At 36.5% G+C, this 25,362-nt stretch overlaps 1 protein-coding gene across 1 annotated transcript in view; it reads left to right on the forward strand.

Annotated features, from left to right (window-relative positions):
- Positions 1-25,362, forward strand: part of Ptar1 (protein prenyltransferase alpha subunit repeat containing 1) — a 40,741-nt gene that overhangs the window by 7,984 nt on the left and 7,395 nt on the right. Inside the window, exons 2-5 of the mRNA XM_048332802.1 lie at positions 2,976-3,145; positions 7,364-7,430; positions 17,416-17,520; positions 21,343-21,556. Of these exons, the coding sequence (XP_048188759.1) occupies positions 2,976-3,145; positions 7,364-7,430; positions 17,416-17,520; positions 21,343-21,556 (556 nt within the window). The remainder of the gene's footprint in view (positions 1-2,975; positions 3,146-7,363; positions 7,431-17,415; positions 17,521-21,342; positions 21,557-25,362) is intronic.

Genomic DNA, 25,362 nt, shown 5'->3' on the forward strand with positions numbered 1-25,362 from the left:
AGTGGTAGAGCACTGGCCCAAACCTTGAGTTCAAGCCACAGGACTGCCACACACACACACTCTGACCTAGTCAGCTCTCACAGAGATCTGACATCAAAAGTATTTATTTGGAAGCTTAGTGACACAATAAAGGTTATATGTTTAGGAAACAGCCAAAACTGTGTGTCTTCAGGCTTAACAAAGGCTTAGCATTCTTTGCCTCTTTCCCTTTACCTGTTAACCAAGGAGTGCTACCAACTGATCTCAAGCTCTAAAAGAATAAATGACGATATTTATCTTTGCCTAGCATTTCATAATTTACCACATTCTCCATTGCATTATAATGAGCAGGAAAATTATTATTAGTCCTTTGTTTCAGTAAAGACTTAATTATAATTCTGGACTTGTGACTGAGTCTTGTGTTTCTACACCCTACTTGTTTTATTTGCATGTCTTCTCCCAAAGCTTTATATTCTTGATAAACTTTTATTCCCCCTATCTGCAAATAGGTGGCAAGTTTCTCTCATAAAATTTGAAATCTGGACGAGCTTGCACATTTCCTTTACTAGAGGTAATGTATTCTCACTATTTTACAGCTGAGAAAACTGAGGTCTATAGAGCCCAAAATGATAGAGGGAGATCCATGTTATTTTTCAGTATACTATAGTAGAAGAAAATCAGAGGTAATGTTCTTTCGTAAGGTTGAGAAGTTGTAGCCTTTGAAAATTATTTAAATCTCACGGGAAGCATAGGCTAATCATTAGCCTTTTAGGAAGCATTTGTGTGCCACCTATTATCTCTGAGGCATTTTTGTTTTTTAAGTGTTTCTTGGAACAGAGATAGCCAACCAAAGTAATGCTTTTTTGTTTTTTGTTTTAATTGTACAGATGGCTTTGTCCTGTAATTTAGATTCCAAATTAGTACTTGGACATTTTATTCCCAGTACAACTAGTGAACATGACAGCTTTTACACTGTAGATTTATGTTTAAAAAGTGGAACTACAGCAAAAACTCTCCCAAAACACACTATACTCAGAAGCCAGAGTTCTTTTATTCTTGTTACTATAACATTTATATTTTTAGCTCTTACACTTTTTTGAAGGGTTGTAAGTATTTATTAGATCTCAGAGAACAGAATCTTAGGCTGGGTTTTAAAACTAATTTTAGCTACTTTTGTAGTGCTCTACTTTATATACTAAAACTCTGAACACTAGAAAGTACCAGTATGCCACTACTATGTGTATAGTTGTCCTAATAATGAGTTTGATTTCAGGTGAGCCTCACCAAATACAAATGTAAAAACATTTTGAAATACTAATCATTTCCTAGATGCTCGCCCAGCACTTATTCCATTCTTCTTACAGAACTTTACAAACTGGGAATGCAAAGTGATGGTACTGAGCTCTTCAGCAAAACTATTAGCTCCTTGAAGTCTAGGACACTTGGTTTTATTTATTCATTTTTTTTTTTCATTTCCAGGAACTAAAATATTCAGAAAATGCATTATGATGTTCTTAGGATCATCAAAATGGTCAGAAAATTGAAATACCATTGAATCTTCTAAACGTTTTATTGGGCCCCCAGATCTGAAGATTTACATTACTTTGAAAGAAGTTTTAGTGACTTGCCTCTTCTAGGGTTCCCTTGTCCCTGTGTCACTAAGGAAGTGATAAATAGAAAGTAGGTTACCTTTGAATTCTTTAAAAAAAAAATGAGTTTTCAGGAGGTATTTTCATTTAGATCCACAGTCTTCTACTAACTTGTGATGGTGATCTAACGAAAGAGAATTCTTTTATTTAATATAGTTTTTTCTCCCTTTGTGTTTGTCAAACTACTATCTTGGTAAAGAATTCTAGGGACTTAAAAAGTAATGTCGCACACAAACTCTGGAAACAGTCTTATTCTGTTTTTAAAGACAATTTTAAAAAAATCTTTGAGGACACTATTCATCTGTTCTTATTAAAAGAGTTCTTGTCATTCATTAAATGACATATTGTTGGAAGAAGTCATGTAGACAAGAATTGTAATAGTATTTATAGTTGGAAGGTGTTTGTAGGTTGTACAAAACATTTTTTGCTACTCTGTTCATATGCATATGCTCCTGGGACTTGAACTCAGGGTCTGGGTACTGTCTCTGAGCTCTTTTGCTCAAGGCTAGCACTCTTACCACCTGAGCCACCTTGACTTTTTTGGTTAATTGGAAATAATAGTCTCTCGGACTTTCCTGACTGGGCTGGCTTCCAGCTATGACCCTCAGACCTTACTTTGTCTTCTCAGCTAGGATTATAGGTGTGAGCCACCAGCACTTGGCTCTGAGTAATTTTTTTTTAAACATCTGTGTCACAAAGTGGGCTATACTTTTTTGTCACTGTTCAGTACTTATAATGTCTCCTATTTTGTTGCAGTGTTGCAGTAGAATTGCTAAGTCAAAGTATGTGTGAATTTAATATTTTGAATGGCACTTTGAAATTGTCATACAAAGATAGGTGGATTCTCATTTCTAAATACAATGTAGGGGCTGGGAATATGGCCTACTGGCAAGAGTGCTTGCCTCGTATACTTGAGGCCCTGGGTTCGATTCCTCAGCACCACATATACAGAAAATGGCCAGAAGTGGAGCTGTGGCTCAAGTGGCAGAGTGCTAGCCTTGAGCAAAAAAGAAGCCAGGGACAGTGCTCAGGTCCTGAGTTCATGGCCTAGGACTGGCCAAAAAATAAAAATAAATAAATAAATAAAAAATAAAACCCTAAATACAATGTAGCAAAGCATGCTAGTTTCCCAATTCCCTTGCCATTACCAACAAACTTGTTTTTTGGCTTACTTTAGTTGGCTTGTTAGTTAGTTAATTTCTAACACTCCAGGAGATGAGCTGATATTTTCAGCTATATTTCTCAGAAAGACAAATAATATGGGGTTTTAAAAAATACTCTGGAATTAGAAAAATTGTGACATGGCCAGTATTATCTTCCAACCTTCTTTATGTTTTACATATTAAGAGATGAAATTGGCCTGATCCCATGTCCTGAAGCAAGATATAACCGGAGTCCCATAGTCCTGGTTGAAAATAAACTCGGTGTGGAGAGTTGGTGTGTCAAGTTCCTTTTACCTTACGTCCACAACAAGCTCCTTTTGTATAGGACAAGAAAACAGTGGCTGAACAAAGATGGTAAGTAACAACCGTATCCTCCTCTGGTTTTTCCTAGCACCATGGAACATAATGGGAAGAGCCCTCTGGGTGTTGCCATTCCTGCTTTCTGGTTTGGGCTCACTTCCTGGGCAACTGCTTCACCTCTGTGAAGGTGAGGAGTTTGGCTGGATCATTAGTTTTCAAAATTTGCAACCACAGTATTATATAGAAAATGCCTCAGGCAGGACTCCAGGCTAGCTGCCACAGCCAGAGCAATTCCAATGATACCTGTTAATATACTGAGGTAATTTGCAAGCTTTTATTTAAAGATAATATCCTATGGCTTTCAGAATGTTTGAGTACCACTGGAGAATACATTCCCTTTAAGCCTAAGTCACTGATCTCTGATCATTTAACATTCTGTGGGCAATAGCACTTGTTTTTATAGCCATCAGTCCTAAGGAGACAATGGAAGTGATTTATGAATATGCCAAATCTCTCTGATTCCTAATCAAACTCAGATCTTCTGAGTATTTTCTGTGCTGAAATGAAAAAAAGAAAACTAAAAAGAACAGCCCCACAATTACTTTTTCTATTTCTCTGAGTCAGTTCTTTACTGCAGCTAATAATCTCTTAATTACCCCATCTGTTTTTTTTCTTAGTACTCCCCCAAATTAAGCCTTCATGTAGACAAATTATGTTTATTCTTTACTGTCTTCCTGGGGGAGTGCTCATCTAAGACCATGTCCTCTATTGTTTTTGTAAGCCTTCTTTCTCTTCTCACATACCTTCAGAAGTGCTCAGTATGCTGGTAGACAGATTATTGAACAAGAACTTTGTTTCCTAGAGAATCTTAATTACTAGTTTGAGAGCCATTACCAAGGGTCTCTTCATACCAGGAGCTGTTCTAAATACTGTTGGGGTTAAAAGATATGTGATATATAGTCCCTTTATTCAAGAAGTTTACAGTTGAGTGACAATTTGTTTGGGAGTGGAAAATATGAAAAAGAGTATTGCTGAAGGTACTACATACATACTGACTTCCTGAATACCTTAATACTGTCCTTAATAGACTATCTTCATAGATTGATAGCACCTTTCCTTGTTTAGACTGCTAAAACATCTAACTTGAAGCAGTCAGTGGAATATTTTCTGTGTGATTCTTAATTAAAAGACTATATCTAAACTTGTCATAAAGCTGCTGGCATGACCTTTTGTGGCTTGAATTTTAAGGTATTAGTTTTAAACATAATCTAAAAGATAAGGGTATTTATCTTCTGTTAGATTCTCTTTAATTATTTTATCACCATGTCATATGTTTTAGAACATTGAGGTAGAAAGTTAGATCAGATGATTTCATCAAGTTAGTTTTTGCCAGATAAAGCTGTATTTATATTCTGGTGCACATATGTCACTCATTTGGTGGGGGGGGGGGCGGTGCAGACGGCCAGTCCTGGGGCTTAGACTCAGGGCCTGAGCACTGACCCTGGCTTCTTTTTGCTCAAGGCTAGCACTCTGCCACTTGAGCCACAGCGCCACTTCTGGCCGTTTTCTATATATATGGTGCTTGGGGAATCAAACCCAAGGCTTCATGTTTACGAGGCAAGCACTCTTGCCACTAGGCCATATTCCCAGCCCATGCCACTCATTTTTGAGGTTTATACATTTAGGTAATTGCACTATAAGAACACCTTCTTTGATTAATGATGAAAATACTTATTAGTTGTTAAGTAGCTGCAATTTTAGTTAAGTTTTGTTTTTTTAAAACAATTACAGTGTGTCAGACAGCTGTGGAAAATGGAATAAACTCACAACATTGTGAAGTTGTCATCATCCCCATTTCACAAGTTAGGAAACACATCCAAAACAGTTACATTTTTACAGGTAGTAAGTAGAGAAGCTGGGATTCAAACCCAAAGGGTGTAGCTCTGAAGCCTGTATTCTTAACAGCTTTTGTACTATAGTCCAACCTGGAATTTGTTTTGGACAGGGCCCCTAACTCACTCATCATCTTCCATTTCAGTAGTACCTTGCTTGTGGCAGATGCAAACAAAATCTGCTGAATGAATGAATAATTTGAAAATGTATTAGAGAAGACCTGCCTCCCTAATATATGGTCTATTTGAGTAAGAAGATAATATTTATTTAAGAAGCAAAGTTAGATACATACAAAACAGAGACAAAAGATTTATTCTGGGTTAGATCAGTGAAGATAACCTTCATGAAGATGCACTCTAAGAGCTTCTGAGATATAAAAATATCATTATTTTTAAAATATTTGAACATAGTCATTTCTGGCAGAAAGACAAGGAAGCAGAGAAGTCTGAATTATGTACAGAGAAGAGAAAGGAACAGTAGAGGGAATGTTTAGAGTACAATGAGGTTTGATTACAGTTAACATGTGAAAGGAAGTAATAGGAGGCCAAGCTGATGAGAGATTGGGACTTGGTTTGAGAAGACTTCATTTCCTAATGTATTTTCTTAGCAAGCTGTGCTGTAGTCACATTGTTGCTGCCATAATCTCTTTGAAAGCACACTGTCATACTTTTCCACTGTTTGTGGTTTCTCTACTGACTTACTCATTTATAGTCTCCCAAGGGTACTCCAGTGATAATTAGTTCTAGCTTCCTATTTCATAGACTCCAAAAATGTGGTATATGCTTCTACTTCATAATTACTTCATTTTGCTTTATGTAATTATTTGTTTATATGGTCCTCTAATAGAGCATAACCATATAAAGAGCAAGATCAGGACTTGTACATAATTATATTCTTTTAATTCTGGGGCAAATTTTACTATTTTAACGTTTAATCATTGCCAGTTGTTGGTAGTTGAAATATTTGTGGAATTCCGTGCACAGTAGTAAAGAATGTGATATGGTTTTCTTTGTCAAATTAAATTACTCCTGAAAATATTGAAAGTAAAAGCATAAAGAGGTTAATTAGATTGTCCTTTGGAGGCATACCATGTTTATCTTATAATAACTTGTTGCTGGTAAAAAATAAATGTATACTGATCCTGCTGTTTGTATTCATGTTTGTAATATTATAGTATGTTTGATAGTACTGAAATCATGAGCTCAAAATAAAAATGTTTCTCATTAAGATGCTCTAAGAATGAAATAATTGATTTTGATATTAACTAGAATTTTAAAAATCACTGTAATGTACTTACATTTTTCTTAGATTTCTTGTTTTTTTTTCCTACGCACTGAAAGTGGTGCATTTATTTGTTGTGTACACACATTTTAATTGCATTATAACTGATTTGTTGAAGGCAGTTAGATGTTAATATAGTCACATGCTAAGTGGATAACTATGAGAAAACTCCCTAAACTCTGTAGTGCTAATTTTCCCTGCCTGTTACGTGGGATAAGAATATCTTGGAACATGATTATGTGAACTCAAATAGTGATGTGAACAAAGTACCTAGTACACAAGAGTGCTACATGAATTTTAACTATTGTCTTTATTACTTTAAGTGATATTTAATATAACTTAGGGTTATTTAATTTAGTATTCTGCTTCTAGAGTGATAATCTTAATTGTAGAATTATTTTCAGTTTCAGTAAAATAAAAATACACCTAAATTTTACTGATGTAGTCCTTTTATAGATGCTCTAGAGTTTATATGAATATACAGGAATTTTATCAAAACTATGACAGATAAATAGTGACTATGTGTATGTGTAGATGAACTATAAATAGAACAGAAATTATGTAAATTAAATATGTAAATTAAAACAAAGTATAGTGTTTTTAAAAATCTAGCACATTGATTTTTTTTTAAATAGAATTATATCCAGGCTTGATGGTCCACATCTGTAATCCCATCTACTCAAGAGACAGACATCAGTAGGATCTAGGTTCAAAGACATCCCAGGCAAACATTGGCCAAACCCCATCTCACTAAGAAAGCTAGACATTTAAAGTACCTATAAAAGTAGTGCCAAAATGTTCTAAAAGAATGAAGAAATTATTCTTTATTGACATAACATTGTTTCATCATCTTTTAAAATGTTATACTTACCATTTTAAAGAGTTATTTTACTTACCAAAGTGGAAGAAAGTCTTGAAGATAATCTTTGTGTCCCTAACAACTTCAGACAGGGTATCTGTGATTAAACTCCACAGTATAAGAGATTCTAATGAGAGAAGGAGAAAGGGAGGAAAAGATGAGAGAGAACCTTAGAACAAAGGGGTATCAGCTATGGAAGGACAGGACTATGTTTTTAATATGATTTCTCTTTATTTTAGAATTGATAGATGTCACGTGCACCCTGCTCCTTCTAAACCCAGACTTTACCACTGCATGGAACGTGAGGTATGTCATTTTCATCAGTGAAAAGATGAAATTTGTCCACATTTCTGAAGACATATAAACCCTGTGAGTTGTTAGGTATTTGAAGAATGAAATATAAACCATCATATCTTTGGCATCTTGCACTTAATTCTTTCACTCATTCTTCATAATACCTCCATGACAGTTTGAATACATATGCTATGCTGCTTTTTATACACCCATGTCTGTTTTCTGTTGCCTGAAATACAGATTTTCTTGTTGAATTACAGCAAACTGTGCTTTTATTTTCCTTCTCTTTTTTAGAGAGCTATAGCATTTGGCACAACTGACCTGGCTAGAAGGCATTGGTTGGCATATTTGAGAAGCATTACAGTTCAGTGGGATGTATGTAGGATGAGGACTCAACGCTGTGAGCTTTTCATTTTAGTCAGTCACATTGTGACCCCTGTTGGAAAATCATTTGCAATCTATGATGCTCGGTATTTGGGGATCATATTTTAAAAATATATTACATTCTTTAATTTTGATTATTATGGCTTTTAAACACAATATTTGATAAATTAAAATTCAAATGAAGATCCTCTGCTTAAGTGAAACTTTTCATATATATGTGTAGTATGTGTATGTATTTTTATATGTTGGTTTGGAGTTTACTATTATATATATATATATATATATATATATATGTACCAGCATAAATTATAAGTAATGAAATCCTATTGAACATTCTGAATTAATTTAAATTTCCTGTAGCCAAGAGCCACAGATTATAACTTTGTTTTTGAAAATTACTTGAATCACACATTAATTTTTTGTCTATTGTAATTAAGATCATATTTTGAGTTACTGTTTTATAAAACACACAGGATTTTGTAATTGTTTTTTCTTTGCCAGCAGTAGGATTTGAACTCATGGCTTCTCACTTACTCTACTCACTTGCTTGGATGGTACTCTTATCACCTGAGTGATGCCTCCAACCCACAGTTTCTCCTGTGGAGAAAAAATGGAAAGGGAGTATAAGAAAGACTAGAAATAGGAAATAGTGATATTACAGTTTTAAATAAGTGTTACTTGAGCAAAGACCAACATGAAGGTAGGAATTAATCCCTGTGAATTCTAGCATAAGAACCTTCCAGCTAGAAGGAATGGTGAGAGGAAAATCTCTCTGTCCTGCTTACAGAGTGTTCCTGGATATTCTGGGTCAGCAAGGAAGCCAGAGCAGCATAAGTGATGGACAGTGTAATTGGCAATCTGGTCAGATTAATGGACCACATTTAATAGAGTTCTTGTAGACCTTTATAAAAGCTTTTGGCTTTTTTCTAGGTAAGGTAGGAAGTCATTAAAGATTTTCAAGTTAAGGAGTAACATTATGTTAGGTTGTAAAACTCTGGTCCCCATCTGGAATAGATCATTGGTTTCTTGGGAAATTAGGAAGAGGTTGCAGGAATTTGGGTAAGAAATACTGGTGACTTTCACTTCCCTAGTTCTAATACCAATATATACAGTATCCAGTGTATTCACATGAGATACAGTGATAGCGCGAATACACAGGAAGGGATACAACAGGATCATCAATAAAAGAAGCTATAGTTTCACAGGGTGTGTTGAAAGTAATTACAACAGTGATATAACACTCGTTTTCATAACATATAGTTCATTTCACTTAGCATCATCTTATGCATTCATAGGGGCATAGCTATTAGGCTCTTGTGATCCTCTGCTGTGACTAGCCTAAACCTGTGCTAATTATTCCCTATGAGGGAAACCATATCAAAAACAAGAGACAAAGGATAAAAAGACAAACGACTCCAAAAGCAATACTTGCAAAACCATTTGGTGTAAACCAACTGAGCAACTCATGGGGGGAGAGGGAAAGGGGAAGGGGGAGGGAGGAGGTAACAAACAGTACAAGAAATGTACCCAAGGCCTAATGTATGAAACTGTAACCTCTCTGTACATCTATTTGACAATAAAATAAAAATTAAATAAAAGTCAAATAAAAAAATACTGGTGACTTGAAGAAGAACAGCAGTGAAAGTGGTGAGAAATAGAAAGGTCTAGATAGACTCTAAAGCTATAGATGGTGAGTTACATGTAAGAGAAAGAAAGGAATCGAGCTTGATTCTGGGTTTTGCCCTGAACAGGTGTAAGTATAGAGTTGAAGTTTACTTACTACTGGAGTTTGTTTAGGACAAGAGATGAACTAATTTGAAATTCCAAGAGGAAATGTAGACTACATATAAATTTGGGAGTCACCATAACATATAAATGCTTTTAAAGCTGTGAAACTATTTTATCTCACTAAAGTGTGAGTTCAAATAGAGAAAAGAACCAGTCTAACGACTGAGCACTGGGACTCCCAATATTTTAAGACTTGTGTAGTCCAGGCTGTAGCAGCATATGACTCTTGAGTCCTTGAAATGTAGATGTTCTCAACAGAGACAAGTTACAAGTGTTAAAGTACACAGTAGATTTTGAAGACTAAATACCCCAAAACACTGAAATATTTCACGTGTAATTTTTAGATTGAATACTTATTTGAATTTTAAGCAATTTGGGGTATATTGAATTAAAATGTTTACATTTTTAGTATAGCTCATAGTTATGAGACATGTATTTCTCCTAGACAATGCTGTTCTGTTGTTTGTTAGAGGAGAAAGAATAAGCAAAGGAGACTTTTAGAAAGGTGTTGTATGAGTACTTATGCTTGAGAACATGCCAAAGGAAGGACCATGTCTTTTCCCCCCTTTGTTTCTCTAGTGTCTAACTATAGTGCCTGGCTAGAAAATATGTAGAAAAATATGTAGCTTGCCAAAACTAGGCACAGAATCAAATTCAGTGAAAAACAAAGGTAATATAGGTGATGAATACTGCCTCTATTCATATTTTCATATTCATGATTAGAGACAAATTGAAAATCCTTAGCCTGTACTAGTGATTCATGTGTGTAAACTATCACTGTAAAGAAGACTGAGATCTGAAGGATTAAAGTGTAAAGTCGGCTCATCCAGAAAAGCCTGTGAGAACCCATCTCAATCAGCAAAAATTCAGGCTGGAGATGTACTCACATATGCTCAAGAACATAAGCCTTGCAAACTCAAGGCCATGAGTACAAAAGAAAGAAAGAAAAAAAAATCCTTCAGCAAAACAGTTTACTGTGAGAATGCGCTCACACACACACACACACACACACACACACGTCTGTCTTATCTACCCATCCACCCACACATATAATCCATTATTCATTATATACTTAGAAGAAGATACACGGATGCAAAGTTTGAGTGTAGTCAAAAGAACCTCGTCTTAAGACCATAGAACTTAGTCCTGTTTTATCACTTAACTAGCAGTGCAATTTTAGGTAAAACTTAATTTCTCCAACATTTTAGTTCTTTCATGTGTGAAATAGCAGTGTTGATCTAGGTGAATTTTTCTATGATTTTTATGAAACTGATTTTTGTTTTATGTATGGTTTGGTTCTCATGTGAAGGGAAATTGTTCCATAAAGCTTCATTGAAGTTTATACCAGTAGATCAGTTGATCTTGAAAATAATTCATAAAAGATGGTTAGTAAGGATGTAGGCTACATAAGTAGAAAGGGAACATTGATTTTTTTTTATAAGTTCCACTTAGGATCTGTATTCTAGTAGATTTTGATTTATATTGGTAAGATTAATTGATATACGAAGATATATATACCCATGGATACATTTTAGCAAAAATCAACCAACTTTGAAAGTAAACTGGTCCAATCTTTTGAGTCTCTGTTTCACATCAGATAGTCAGCACTGATGTTAAATTATTGCTGTATTTCTTCTGCAGCTACCCTAAAAGGTATTGAGTGATTTTGACTGTATTTTATAAGCTGCTAAAAGCAGTTATAATATACCTCTCACTCAATTTGTCATTCTTACAGTTTGGGGGGAAAATAGAAACAGATTTTTGAGCTGATCTCCTGGGATTATAGTGAGTGAGTAAAGCATATAGGTTAAAAATCACTTGCTAACAAAAATGACTGTTTGTTTCCACATTGAATTTATTCTGAAAGTTGGTGAATTACTTGATGAAAGAGGCTGACTTCATAGTAATGTTCTACTGTTTCATCAGTCTGTGAACTTAGAGTGAGCAAAACATCAGTGAGGAGGTAGACTAGTTTAACACTATGCTCCATTCAAGTCCTTACTCATAGCCTTTCATTTAACTTTATAACTTTTTATTATGAAGAATTTATATTTGACTCTGAAATTTTGAGGTAGGAAACCTTGAGCAAGTTACTGAACCTCTCCAAAGTCTCAGTTTTACTTGTCTGTGAGTTTAGAATGTGTAGGTTAAAAACAGTTGAAACCCAGTACTCATAACCTTAAATAGCCAATTCTAACATCAGGGTAGAATGTATACAAGATGGGCCTGGTACAACTTGTAGAGCCAGAATGTAAAGAAAATGCTCACAAAATAATATGGAAGGCATATGTTAGAGACAAAAGGGCCAGGAGCCAGCTCACACTTCTAATTCTAGCTATTCAGAAGGCTGTCAACTGAGGATCACAGTTCAAAGTCATCTTGAACAGAAAAGTCCATGAGACTCTTAACTCCCATTAACTCCCACAAAAAGCTGGAAGTGGAGCTGTGGCTCAAGTGGTAGAGCACTAGCCTTAAGTAAAAAAGCTCAGGCACAAATAACCCTGAGTTCAATCCCTATAACCAGCACAAAAACAAAATACCTGACTAGTACTCTCAAAACTATAACAATAGAGAAACTGAGTACAAAGTAGATAGGTGTTCTCTGTATTGTCCTTATAACTGAAATTTGAAACTTGTAAGGTAAATTAAGTTTGGGTTTTTTGAAGATTGAATATTGGCAGTTTCATATGGCTCAACATAATACTCCTTACAATAAATTAGATAGCAAATGTAAATCATTTTACACAGGATCTGACTCAAAAGAAATGTTCAGTAGGTGTTAGTTTTTATGAGAATGTCTAGTATTATCATCTCAGACAGAATAACTGAAGATTGAATAAAGATGGCATTTACTTATTTGATTCAGTATGTGCTAAGTACTCAGGTAACTTGTAGAGTTAGTCTCGGTAAAGGTACACATGACTACTTGTCTCCTAAAGAAATCTTAGAGTGACAGCAGGGGAAAAAAAGTTAATAAATAATAGTTTTGAGATGCAGTAAGAAAGTATACCACTAACCTTAGAAAACTGAAAGTTCCCATGGATGTTTTAGTACAAAAGCAGCTGGTTTCAGAAACAACCACAACCTTGCAGGGAAAGGGATGGGGTTTTCCATATATTCTGTTTAGTTGGTGACTGAAAAATGCAGCAAAGATTTTAAAGGAGTATCATACTGTTTGAAATATTTACTATATGAAGGAACTCATTTCTTTTATATCTAACCCTACTTTTTATTGCTTAAAAAACACTTTGTTTCCTTCTGCTAGACTTTTTAAAAAAGATTGTCCTCATTTAAGTAATTTCCTCTGACAGCAAAGAGGTACTACGTGTAGCATAGCATTGTTCCTGCCAACCCTTCTCAATAATGCTGAAATAATGCCAGTGCCATGTGTATTTGGTGATTTGGGCTTTATTTCTTTCTCCTGCAAGCAGTGTACCACTGAAGAGTTAGCATAAAGCAAACAACAAAACTTACTCAGTAAGGGATTTAAGTCCCCTTAAATAAAACCACCTTGAGTTCTTAAAATGTTTATTTCAGGTCCGGGTGCGATGGTACCTGTCTATAGCCTCCAAAGGCAAAGATGGAAATTACAATTCATTTACCAGCCCAGAAAAAGTTAGCCAAAGACCCTGTCTCAAAAACAGTAATGTGATGATTCACACCTGTAATCCAGCTACTTGAGGACTGTGGTTGAAGACCGACCGGCCCAGGCAACCTCAGATCCTATCTTAACTAGAGTAAAATTTTAAAAAGGGGGCCAGCATGTCTCAAATGGTAGTGTCTAGCAAGTATGAAGCTGAGTTCAGTCCCTAGTGCAAAGGATGGAGGGAGGGACGAAGGGAGGGAGTGGATGAAGAAAGAAGAAGAAAGGGAGGGAAGAAAGGAAGGAAGGAAGGAAGGAAGGAAGGAAGGAAGGAAGGAAACTCAATTTAGTTAATAACTACCTTTTAAAATGATACATTAGGTGAAATAATATATATATATTTTTTTTCATGTTCATTTTATTGAAACTCCTCACATTACTCATATCACTGACTTCATCATCATAGAACTCTTCTTCAAAAAAAGTTACCTAGTAGTTTTCCTGATCTCATTGTGCTGTATCTTAAGTTTTTTGAGCTATGGCACTTTTTGAATCAAATTTTATCTCTAGCTAGGTTCCTATTAAACCTATGAATTCATTAGAGCTGTTAAGTTTTTGTCTTTTTTCTACATGTGGTGTCTTTAGGTTATATGATTGCCATAACTTAACTATATACATGATTGTTTCTGCCACCAAGAATGTTTGCTGAAGTTATATTAAAATTTAGCTTCCCTTTTTTCTGCATGCCCACATGTGTGGACATGAGCAGTACCATTGAGGTTGTTTAAGGTTAAGGTATCTTCTCAAAATACTACTTTATTCAGAATAATTAAGAGGATGCCATAGTTTAAGAGTCTTCGTATAAACTCAGTTATAAGATGGCTTCTTTTCTGAAGACGATTTTTATTATTTTCCCTTATGTATGGATTTATAATGGGAATAAAGGAAGGCAGGTATAATGACAGTAAGTTTACTAAGTAGAAATTAAGCTTAATACAATAAATTCATTTCAGTAGTGGTTTTTTTGTTTTTGTTTAATTTTATTGTCAAGGTGATGTACAGTGGGATTACAGTTACATACATAAGGTAGTGAGTACATTTCTTTTCAAATTTGTTACGCCTCCCTCATTTTTCTCCTACTTTCCCTCCTCCCCAGCTTCCCCGCCACCCCTCCCGAAGTTGTACAGTTAGTTTGCATTGGTTTACCTTTTATCCTTTGTCTCACCATTTTGATGTTCCCAAGTAGCTTTTCATTGTTGTTGTTATTTTAATATACTATTTGAAATTATTTTTTTCTTCATTTTTCTTCCCTATTGTTTAGCCCCTGTTGTCACTGTATTTGATTTTGGTGCCCTGGATATTGTATGTGCATTTATCAGTAGTGTTTTTTTTAACTGACCACAGTACCAGCACTCAAGAGGCAGAAGCAGGGAGATCCAGAGCTTGAAGCTAGTCAGGGCTAGCTACATGCTTGAGATCTTGTCTCAAAATAAAACTTTGCCTCACCTTACTTTATAGAATTTTGTACTTATGTTAACTAATTTCAAATGGAAAAGGTTCTTAAAAAGCAGTCTGGAGCATTAAATTTGTGTGTGTGTGTGTATGTTGATCCGGGGACATGAACTCATGGCCTGGGCACTATTTCTGAGCTTTTGTACTGAAGGCTAGCACTGTGCCACATGAGCCACAACTCCACTTTTGGTGTTTTGAGAGGAAGGAGTATGGTAGTTTGGAAATAAGAGTCTTTGGACTTTTTTGAGATCCTCAGATCTCAGCCTACTAAGTCGTTAGGATTACAGGCATAAATCACCCTGCTGGGCTAATTTTTTAAATGAAAAATGCATTTAGTATGCTTTTTGAAGGAAAAGAGTCAGTGCTTATCATTTTTTTATCTAAAAGTAAGTTACTTTTCTTGTCAAACAAGACTTTAGAAATGGTTTATTGATGCAAGACAGAAAATGTATTTAGGAAGTATAGAGGTTTTGTTGTATCAGAAAATGTAAGAAAGGTATAACAAATGCGTTTGTTGGACTTAAGCTTCTCTAAAGTAATCAGCTTTTACCATAGAGGATAAATGTATCTGTTTACCATTTTTACGTTTAACCAGATACAAGCAATTGATTTGATTTGATTTTTATTATTAAATAACATTGAGAATTGGGAGCTTAATGAATATGGCCAAAAACTTAATTGAGAGACAGTATTTACTGAGAAATAAGTAGCAAACTGTTCAGCAACATTCTTCATAATTGCATTGAAGTTTTGGTTGAGCTTGATCAACATTAAAACAACAAAATGTTTTTGATAGTACATCTGCATATGATATCACATCTGTATATGATATCCTAAAAAACAATGGCTTAGTATAGTATTGAGGACCAGACAGCATTACACCTGGTAATATACCTCTTAGAAAAATTATCCTAGGTCATATTATAAGAATAAGCATAAGACTTTTTCCCCCATGTTTTTTTTTTTACAATAGCAAAGAGTTGGAAGAAACCTAAATAAATAAAAGTCAGGAGGTAAGACATGAAATTATAACACAACTGTGTAGAAACTATTCAGTGATTCAAAATGTTCATTACAAAGTTTGTATAGAATCTTAAGGAAATTCTTAATATGACACAGGTAAGACATATAGTTATACATTAAAATATAGATGCATATAAGAAAAAGCAGAAAGGACAATTCAAAACTGAAAAAATAATTCTGTTGGGCTGGGGATATGGCCTAAGTAGCAAGAGTGCTTGCCTCGTATACATGAGGCCCTGGGTTCACTTCCCCAGCACCACATATACAGAAAATGGCCAGAAGTGGCACTGTGGCTCAAGTGGCAGAGTGCTAGCCTTGAGCAAAAAGAAGCCAGGGACAGTGCTCAGGCCCTGAGTCCAAGCCCCAGGACTGGCCAAAAAAAAAATAATAATAATTCTGTTAAGGTAGAGTTCAACAAATGATATTTTTCTTACATTTCAGAGTCATACTGTATTTGTTGTATTATACATATATTTTTATCTGCTAATGAACTAGACTATCAAAAACCCTAGTTAGGGCTTTACTTCTTTACTACTATTGGATCTGCCCTATAGATACTCCTGTCAGATCATGTAACTTTTAGATGTGAGAGAGACCAGAAAAACCTCCTTGCTTTTTCCCAAATAGTCACTAAAGTTCTGTTGTTAGAAGAGCTGCTTCCTAGAAGCTCAGTCATTAGCTTGTTCATTTGCTTTGGCTTTTTTTATAATGATAATGTGTTCTTTATTTTATTTATTTTTTTTTTTGGCCAGTCCTGGGCTTTGGACTCAGGGCCTGAGCACTGTCCCTGGCTTCCTTTTTGCTCAAGGCTAGCACTCTGCCACTTGAGCCACAGCGCCACTTCTGGCCGTTTTCTGTATATGTGGTGCTGGGGAATCAAACCCAGGGCCTCATGTATATGAGGCAAGCTCTCTTGCCACTAGGCCATATCCCCAGCCCCCTGATAATTTGTTCTTGATTACTGTATGTGACTGTGGGGCACACCTGGAAGTCAACTAGCTAGCCCCACCTGTTTCTCAGTCTTGGGGCTACGTGTGGCTAAGATGGCGGCGCCTAACAACAACACACAGCTGCTACAAGTGTCTTTGGTTATAACCCGGAGGCGGTTCTGTGGGCTTCGACGCCCCTGCTCTTCTGCCCTCGATGGACAGCTCATGCCTCCCCTTCCTGCCTATCTTAGATTGGTTCCTGTGCCTTATATTAGTGGCACGTACTTCCCCAATAAACGAGATCTTGCGCTGACTTGAATCCCAGGCTGTCTGATTGTCCTCCGGTGAGGGAGGGCTGGGTGAGGGCAGCCTGCCAACTCTTCTCCTTTCTTGGCTCGTCCAGTCGGGGCATGCCTTTCCCTGTCTCTCCCACGGGTCAGGGGAGCACGGGGGGGGGGGGGGCAGGAGGCGGAGGGCAAAGACCCTGACATGTGACATTTATGATAATTGTATATACCATAGTGGCTTAGGGGTTTAATTTAATTTTTTTATTATCTTTAAATAGTAGTACAGAGGGGTTTCAATTCAACATGTCACTTTATGAGTATAATGCATATTGACCAGTGTCAATCCTTCCATTTTAAAAATTGATTTTATTTCATTATTTTACTTTTTAGAAATTGACATCACAATGAGGTTATATTAAAAGCCATGCAGAATAATTGTCTAGAAGAATAAGTAATGTTTTTAAATTTTATTTTTTTTTTTTTTTTTGCAGGAAAGAGCTGATCCTCTCTGGCACTTTAAATCCAATTAAGGACTTATATCTGGGGAAATTGGCCTTAACTAAGTTTCCAAAGAGTCCAGAAACATGGATTCACAGGTGTGGTTAATGTATAAGATCATATATTTGTTTGTTTTTGTTTTATGCTGGGGCTTGAACTTAGAACCTCACACTTTTAATTCGGCTTTTTCCACTCATGGCTGGCACTCTACCACTTGAGCTACACCTCTGCTTCTGGCTTTTTGCTAGTTATTTGTAGATTTGTCTGTCTTGACTAGCTCTAAACTAGTTCTCAGATCTTAGCCTCTTGGGTAGCTAGGATTTTAGATGTAAGCCTATCATCATCCATTCAGGTGACTGGCTAAAATTGTCTTATTTAGTATTCAAGATGGCTAGAGAAAGAAAACACAGCTTTTGAGGAGGGTTGAATGCTGGTTTACAAAATGTATTCTAAAGCCATGCTATCTATGTTTATCTCAAAGGACTATCACTTGTTCCTTCAGTGCCTAAATCTCAGTTTCTCACCTGTAAAACAAGAGTGGTAATTATACCTGTCTCATAGTGTTAATAGATGAATATGTATGAGATAATGCAGGTAAACACTACCACAATGCCTGGCATATATTAAATAAATAATTATTGGCTACTGCCTGTTTTCATGTAATTGTGGAGATTGCATTTAGATATTCATCTATAATAAGCAAATTGAGTTTATAAATGCATAAATATAATGTTCTATTCCTGGTAAAATAGACAGTCTGATGGTTGTGATTGTTAAACTTCATTTGTAAAGGAAGCTAAGGGCTTGAGGTGAATGGTAAATAGGTTGAGTTAAAGCTATTAAGGTCATCAATATAAAGAGCATTTTTGGGGTAATGACCTAAGATGCAAAAAGGGCTCTCAAAATCGCCAGCATGTAAACAAGGATTCTCAAAATCCTGATCATCTAGAAGTATCTTTCACTTGGACCTTTATAACTGCTGCTGTTTGACCTGAAAGGAATGTTGTGATCTTGTTGATTGGTATCAGTGGAGAATTACTCTGAAGTCTGTTCTCTTTAAAATCACTCACTTTTCCTTAATCTTGAGCCTTTTTAGAATTTTAGGTCAACTCAAGAGTATCTTGGCTGTACTCTGGCCTCTGGTTTCCAACAAGTCAGCTCCTACAAACCACATAAGAGAGTACTATTTCCTTGTTTACTAGCAGATGTTAGAGAATTGTGTATGGACCTTTTTGTATGTGGCGCGGTAGAGTTAAAAGGAAAGTGTTACACATATATGTATCCATTAATAGCTGTCTATAATTTATTGGAAAAACATTTTGTTAAGTGAAAACCTTCATAATTGAAAACTGATGAAATATTCAATTTTCTGCGCCTTTAGATTCAAAGCTTTTAGTCAAAAGAAGGTGTTCATAAGAGGAAAAAAATATTTGTAAACTAAAGACATGAAGTAGTTAGAATCTTTAATGCTTTTTATATACATGTATGCCAGTGCAGATCTTAACTATACAGAAGGAAAATCTTTCAATAAAGACATTTTAAATCCTCCTTCATGATTTAACTAATTATATTGTATTTGCAGATTTTATGATGTAGTATAGAAATTTTGCTTAATGAAAGCTGTAAAAATACAGCTCATTGACAAGTGCCAGTGGCTCACACCTGTAATCCTAGCTACTCAGGAGGCTGAGATCTGAGGATTCAAGATTTAAAGTCAGCCCCAGCAGGAAAGTGGAGGCTCAAGTGGTTGAGTGCCAGCCTTGAGCAAAAGTGCTAAGGGACAGCTCCAGGTCCTGAATTCAAGCATCAGTACTGGCACACAAAAAAAAAAAAAAGGAAAAAATTAAAGTCACTTAATTATTTTTAAACAGGACTAAACATGTATGTATATTTATGAGCTTAATACCCCAAGCTCATTACCACCACCACATTTAACATAGACCAACTAGTTCCTTTATATTTCCTAACAAAATGGAGTTTAGGAATTATTGTTTTGGAACTGATGACATTTTCTTTTTGACATTATAGAAAAGTTTCTATTTCCTGTCTAGCTAGCCCCCACTCATGATACTTAATTTATCTTCAAAAACAGTAAAACATATCACCATGCACCAAGATCAACTCAAAATGGATCAAGGACCTCAACATCAGACCTGAATCTTTGAAACTACTGAAGGACAGAGTAGGAAAGACGCTAGAACTTATAGGCACAGGAAGGAACTTCCTGAATAGAGTCCCAGGGGCACAATAGATAGGGGAGAGACTCGACAAATGGGACTACTACAAATTAAAAAGTTTCTGTACAGCTAAGGACATAGCCACCAAACTAGAAAGACAGCCAACCATATGGGAAAGGATCTTCACCAGCACAGCAACAGACAAAGGTCTAATATCCGTCATCTACAGAGAACTCAAAACACTAACCCCCTCCAAGCCCAAGTAAACCAATTATTAAATGGGCAAAGGAGCTAAAGAGAGACTTCACAGGAGAAGAGATAAAAATGGCAAAGAAACCTATGAGGAAATGTTCAACATCCCTGGCAGTAAAGGAAATGCAAATAAAAACAACCCTGAGATACCACCTCACTCCAGTTAGAATGGACTATACTCTGACCTCAGGCAACAACAAATGCTGGAGGGGATGCAGGGAAAGAGGAACCCTTCTCCACTGTTGGTAGGAGTGCAAATTAGTACAACCACTTTGGAGAACAGTATGGAGCTTCCTCAAAAAGCTCAACATAGACCTACCCTATGACCCAGCCATACCACTCCTAGGCATCTATCCTGAACAACAGGTCTCAGGATATCAAAAAGACATCTGCACATCCATGTTTATCACTGCACAATTCACAATTGACAAAATATGGAAACAATCCACATGCCCCTCTACAGATGAATGGACCCCAAAAATGTGGTACCTATACACAATGGAATACTACATAGCGATTAGAAATGGTAAAATATTGGTATTCGCAGGGAAATGGTCAGAACTTGAATAAATAATGTTGAGTGAGACAAGCCTAGAACACAGAGAACAAAAGGGCATGGTCTCCTTGATATATGACTGTTAACGTGGAGGGGGGGGGAGGACAGTACAGACCAGGTCTGCGAAACCAAAAACTTCTTGTCAAATGGTATTTCCACAGGCTTGGGTCAGCGACCTTACACACCAAACAACTACTAAACATAAAAAGGTCTGAAATAGACCTCTCAGTAGATCACAATAACTCAACAGCTATGTGTGTATGATCATATAAGACAAGGATAAGCAAACTCTATTGTTGATGTTATATTTAAAGTTCTAGGTGAATTTCCTTTGACGTATGCCACGTGACTACTGTATATGATTTTGGTACACTGAGTATTGTATATATGCCTACCTGATCTAGGGAAGGGAAAGAAAAACAAGGGTGTAAGATATCACAAGAAATGTACTCACTGCCCTATTATGTAACTGTACCCCTTTTGCACAACACCTTGTCAACAAAATTTAATTAATAAAAAAATAAAATAAAAAAACAGTAAAACAGTAGTAGACCCCCCCCCTTACTTTCCCCCAAACTAAATTTACAAATAGATATTGTTCTTCATTGTATGTGGTGGAAACTAAGTCAAGAACAAAGAAAATTATGTGGGTTTTTTGTTTTGTTTTTTTTTGCCAGTCCTGGGCCTTGCACTCAGGGCCTGAGCACTGTCCCTGGCTTCTTTTTGCTCAAGGCTAGCACTCTGCCACTTGAGTCACAGTGCCACTTCTGGCCATTTTCTGTATATGTGGTGCTGGGGAATCGAACCCAGGGCTTCAAGTATACAAGGCAAGCACTCTTTCTACTAGGCCATATCCCCAGCCCGTGGGGTTTTTTTTTGTCCTCTCTGAATTAAGTTCTTTTCTTCCTCCTCTTTCCCACATGCTCTCTTGACAGGCGATGGGTGCTACAACAATTGATTCAGGAAAGTTCCTTGCCTTCCTTTGTGACCAAAGGAAACTTGGGAACAATTCCTGCAGAAAGGACACAGAGACTAATACAAGAAGAGATGGAAGTCTGTGGTGAAGCAGCAGGGAGATACCCAAGCAACTATAATGCCTGGTCTCATCGCATCTGGGTTTTACAACACCTGGCCAAGCTGGATGTCAAGGTAGGACTGTTAATCAGTGTCTGGGGCCAAACTGACTGTCTGCCCTCTAAATCTTATGTATTAATTCACTCTCAGAAGATCTTTAAAGGTGTAAAGGAAAGGAAATAATGACCCAGCAACCCAAGAGGATTGTAACAACTGACACCTCCAAAGAAACTCTTGCAGTTGCAAAAAGTGCAGTTTGTTTAGAGCACTACTTAGCATAATGCATTGGTAGTTCAAAGTAGGGTAGATCTGTTAGAAAAGCTAAACACAACTTACTTTGCCCTCCTGAAGCAGGAAGTGTGCCTTTTAGAATTGGAATTATTTCTTGGTAGTATCTGACTGTAAATGTGAGCTGAATTAGCTGACCATGTTTTCAGATTCCTTTCCTACAAGGGAGGTGAAGGGAAGCAGAGTCAGAAGATCACTTCTAGTTGTTCCCAAACTTGCAGTCTACAAATTATTTGGTGATTCTTAAGTACCAGTTCAATGCAAGTCAATGAGAGTGGAATCTACTGGTGTTAAGTTCATTTGTTTTACCTATGGGCTCAGGGGCATATTTGGATGCCTAGTTAGGTTAGAAACTCTCAGAGCCTAGTATTTTCAGTTTAGAAATAAAGAGATGGAAGATTTCAGAGAATTTAATGGCCTAGAGTTAGTCACAATTGGACCATTTACTATTCATTCACCAAAGTAAGAACCAGGATCCCTTGTGCTGCTTTTTATTTTTATTATATATCTTCGTTTTCTTCTTCTCTCCTTATAGTATTATAATGTCATAAGAATGTAGGGTACTCTTCTACAAAGCTTCTCAGGATTGGGACAATTAAAAAAGAGGTCAAATTGAAAGTCAGAGTGCCCCCTTTTAAGACTCATAAAAAAACAATTCGTAATTTTAGATTACACTCAACTTCATGTCTTTCCCCTTTGTTTTTTCCTAGTGAGGATAGATGAAGGTTTTACTTCCAAGAGATTTTAAGCCAACAACTCTGAAAGAATTTCCCTTTTCCTTATAATTTATGTAGCTCTGAGTTTCAGGAGAAGAGGCCACCTAATGGAATAGAAAAAGCAAAAGCTTAGAACTATATCAGTCTGAACTCAGAATTATGCCTCTACAAGTTATGTGGAATGGTGGTTTTTAATCTTTTCCTTTTTAAAATAAGGACTCTGCTGTCTGTTTTGGTGAATTACTGTAAAAAAAAAAAAAAAAAAAGTACCCAGCACTTCATAAAGACTAACTTTTGGGTCCTTTCTCTGTTCTCCCATAGATAAAATGGTGAGATGGAATTAGCCGTAAGTGTTTTTCATTATTTTTTCCCAGCTACTGCCCTGTGTACTTGGAAATGGCCATAAAGACAAAGCTTGTTCTCTACAAACTGGAACTCTGGCTGAGCAGGTCAATCTCAAAGCAGCATGAATCTTGGAGCGACTGAGGGAAACTTAGGGTACAGAGTTGAGATGATAGGAAATGGCTTCTTGTCCAGCCAGGGCTCACTTACTAGAAATAGCTGCCTGAGTCTGGAGGCATAAGGACAAGTTATCGAGTGGGTCCAGGGTTGTGGTGGGTTCAGGGTTGTTGAGTGCTGTAGAGCTGATTGTCTCAGCTCCACCAGTTCATAGTGGGGCGAGGTATTTCAGGTAACTTGAGACTACAAAGAAAAGAAAAGCCCAAGTGAGCTGAGAAATCTTGCTATGATTTGGGCCATAAAGTCATGAACGAGGAACCAAGTATCAGCTTCCTTGTCCTGCCTTTAGGGGCACTTGTCATTATTCCAGTGGTTAGCACCACTGCAGCACATTCTTTTTAAGTGCTAATATATTGGTAAGAATATAAAAATGAGCATTGTAAAAGTTGTTAGGATCTTACTAATGAGCAACATGATAGCATTTATTAGATTTCAAAAGGGAGAAGAGGGTGTGCAGTATCTAGAACAGTTCTACTTCCAGGAATTTATCCTAAATATAAGTATAATGACCAAAGGCTCACTCTGTGGCCATGGAGATGTAGTTTGTATCATGGCTGTTTAGCCAATTTGTTGTGTCCCCTTTCTAACCTTTGGCTTCCTCATCTGTTAAACTAGAATTATAATCCCTGTCTTATCAAGTGATGTACATTGAGTGCATCCACAGAAAGTGACTACCTCAGTGCTCCTACTAAGTGCTCAATAAACACGGAATACTTTATTAAACATAAAGGTTTGATCTATAAAAGCATTTATAATAGACTAGAAAAACATCTTTTTAGTTCTAAGGGATTATTACATTACAAACTGTCACAAATTCAACTATTTTGGTTTACCAAAAGTTGTACTTTGGAAGATTTTTAAACAAATATTCATAGTAAGCTGTAAAACTAAGTCAAGGGTAGAGCTCATAGAGTAAGAGAGAAAACACAATAGATACTTATAAAAACATATACAGTGTTGTTATGGATTTTTTTCTTTTTAGTAATAAAGTTATTTAAGTTGGGAAAAATGTTACAAAATAAAGGACCATAAATGACCGTTATTACTGCTGTGGAATAGCATCATGAGACTTTATTTTCTGGTTTATGTTTCTCTGTGATATTTCTACGTTTAAAGGAACATAAATTAATTTTGTTTTGCCAGTACTGGGAATTAATTCAGAGCTTTGTGGTTGCAAAATAGGTGGTATACCTCTTTTTTTTTTAATTATTATTCATTGTAAAGGTGATGAACAGGGGGGGTTACAGTTAACATAAGTAAGTTATTGAGTACATTTCTTTTTGAACAGTTACCCCCTCTCTCATTTTCTCCCTCTTCCCCCTCCCCACTCTCCTCCCCCTGAAGCTGTAAAGTTCATTTCCAACAGTGTCTAGTGAGTATCATTGTTGCATTAGTTCATCCTTGGGAGGCAGAGATTGTGTGGCCTAGGCATAAAATTTACAGACTCCGTCTCAACCTATGACTGAGCATGATAACATATGCACAATTTCTGGGCTCAGCAGTACACATCTATTATCGCTAGTGGCATAGGGAAGCACAGGTCAAACAATCACAGCTCAGGTCTGCCTGGACATAAAGTAAGACCCTACCTGAAAAAAACAAGGTAAAAAGGGGCTGGGAGTGTGGCCCAAGAGGTATACCACCTGATCTAGTCATCTACTGAGGGGCATCTGGGTTGATTCCATGTCTTGGCTAGTGTAAATGATGCTACAATGAACATAGTTATGCTGGTAGCTTTAGTATGGCCTTGTTTATGGTCATTTGGGTAAATGCCCAGGAGTAGGATTGCTGTATCATAGGGAGCTTTATGTTTAGTCTTTCGAGGACTCTTCATACTGCTTTCCAGAGTGGTTAAACAAGCTTACACTTCTACCAACAGTGTAGTAGCATTCCCTTTTGGCCACATCCCCGCCACGAACTGATATTATTAGATTTCTTGATAATGGCCATTCTAATTGGGGTAACGTGGAATCTCAATATTGTTTTGATTTGCATTTCTTTTATGGCCAGAGATGTTCTTCATGTGCCTATTAACCTTTTTACTTCCTCTTCAGAGAAGTCTCTAGCCCACTAGTGAAGATTTTCTCCCAGTCTGTGGGCTTTCTATTTATTTTGCTAGCAAAGGTGCCATGCAGAAGCTCTGTTGTTTAATGCAATCCCATTTATCCAACCTTTTTTTTTTTTGATTTGTTGTGTTTCTGGGTCTTTATTAAAAAGTTCTGACCTATGCCAAAAAGCCCTAGTGTTTCCCCTATTCCTTCCTGTAGTACATATACACATAATAGGAACAGGTGCCAGTGCCTAATGCCGTATTTGGGAGACTGATAAGAGAGTTCTGGGTTAATGGCTGGACAAGGT

This window comes from Perognathus longimembris, chromosome 1 (assembly GCF_023159225.1).
Source record: "Perognathus longimembris pacificus isolate PPM17 chromosome 1, ASM2315922v1, whole genome shotgun sequence".
Taxonomy (NCBI): domain Eukaryota; kingdom Metazoa; phylum Chordata; class Mammalia; order Rodentia; family Heteromyidae; genus Perognathus; species Perognathus longimembris.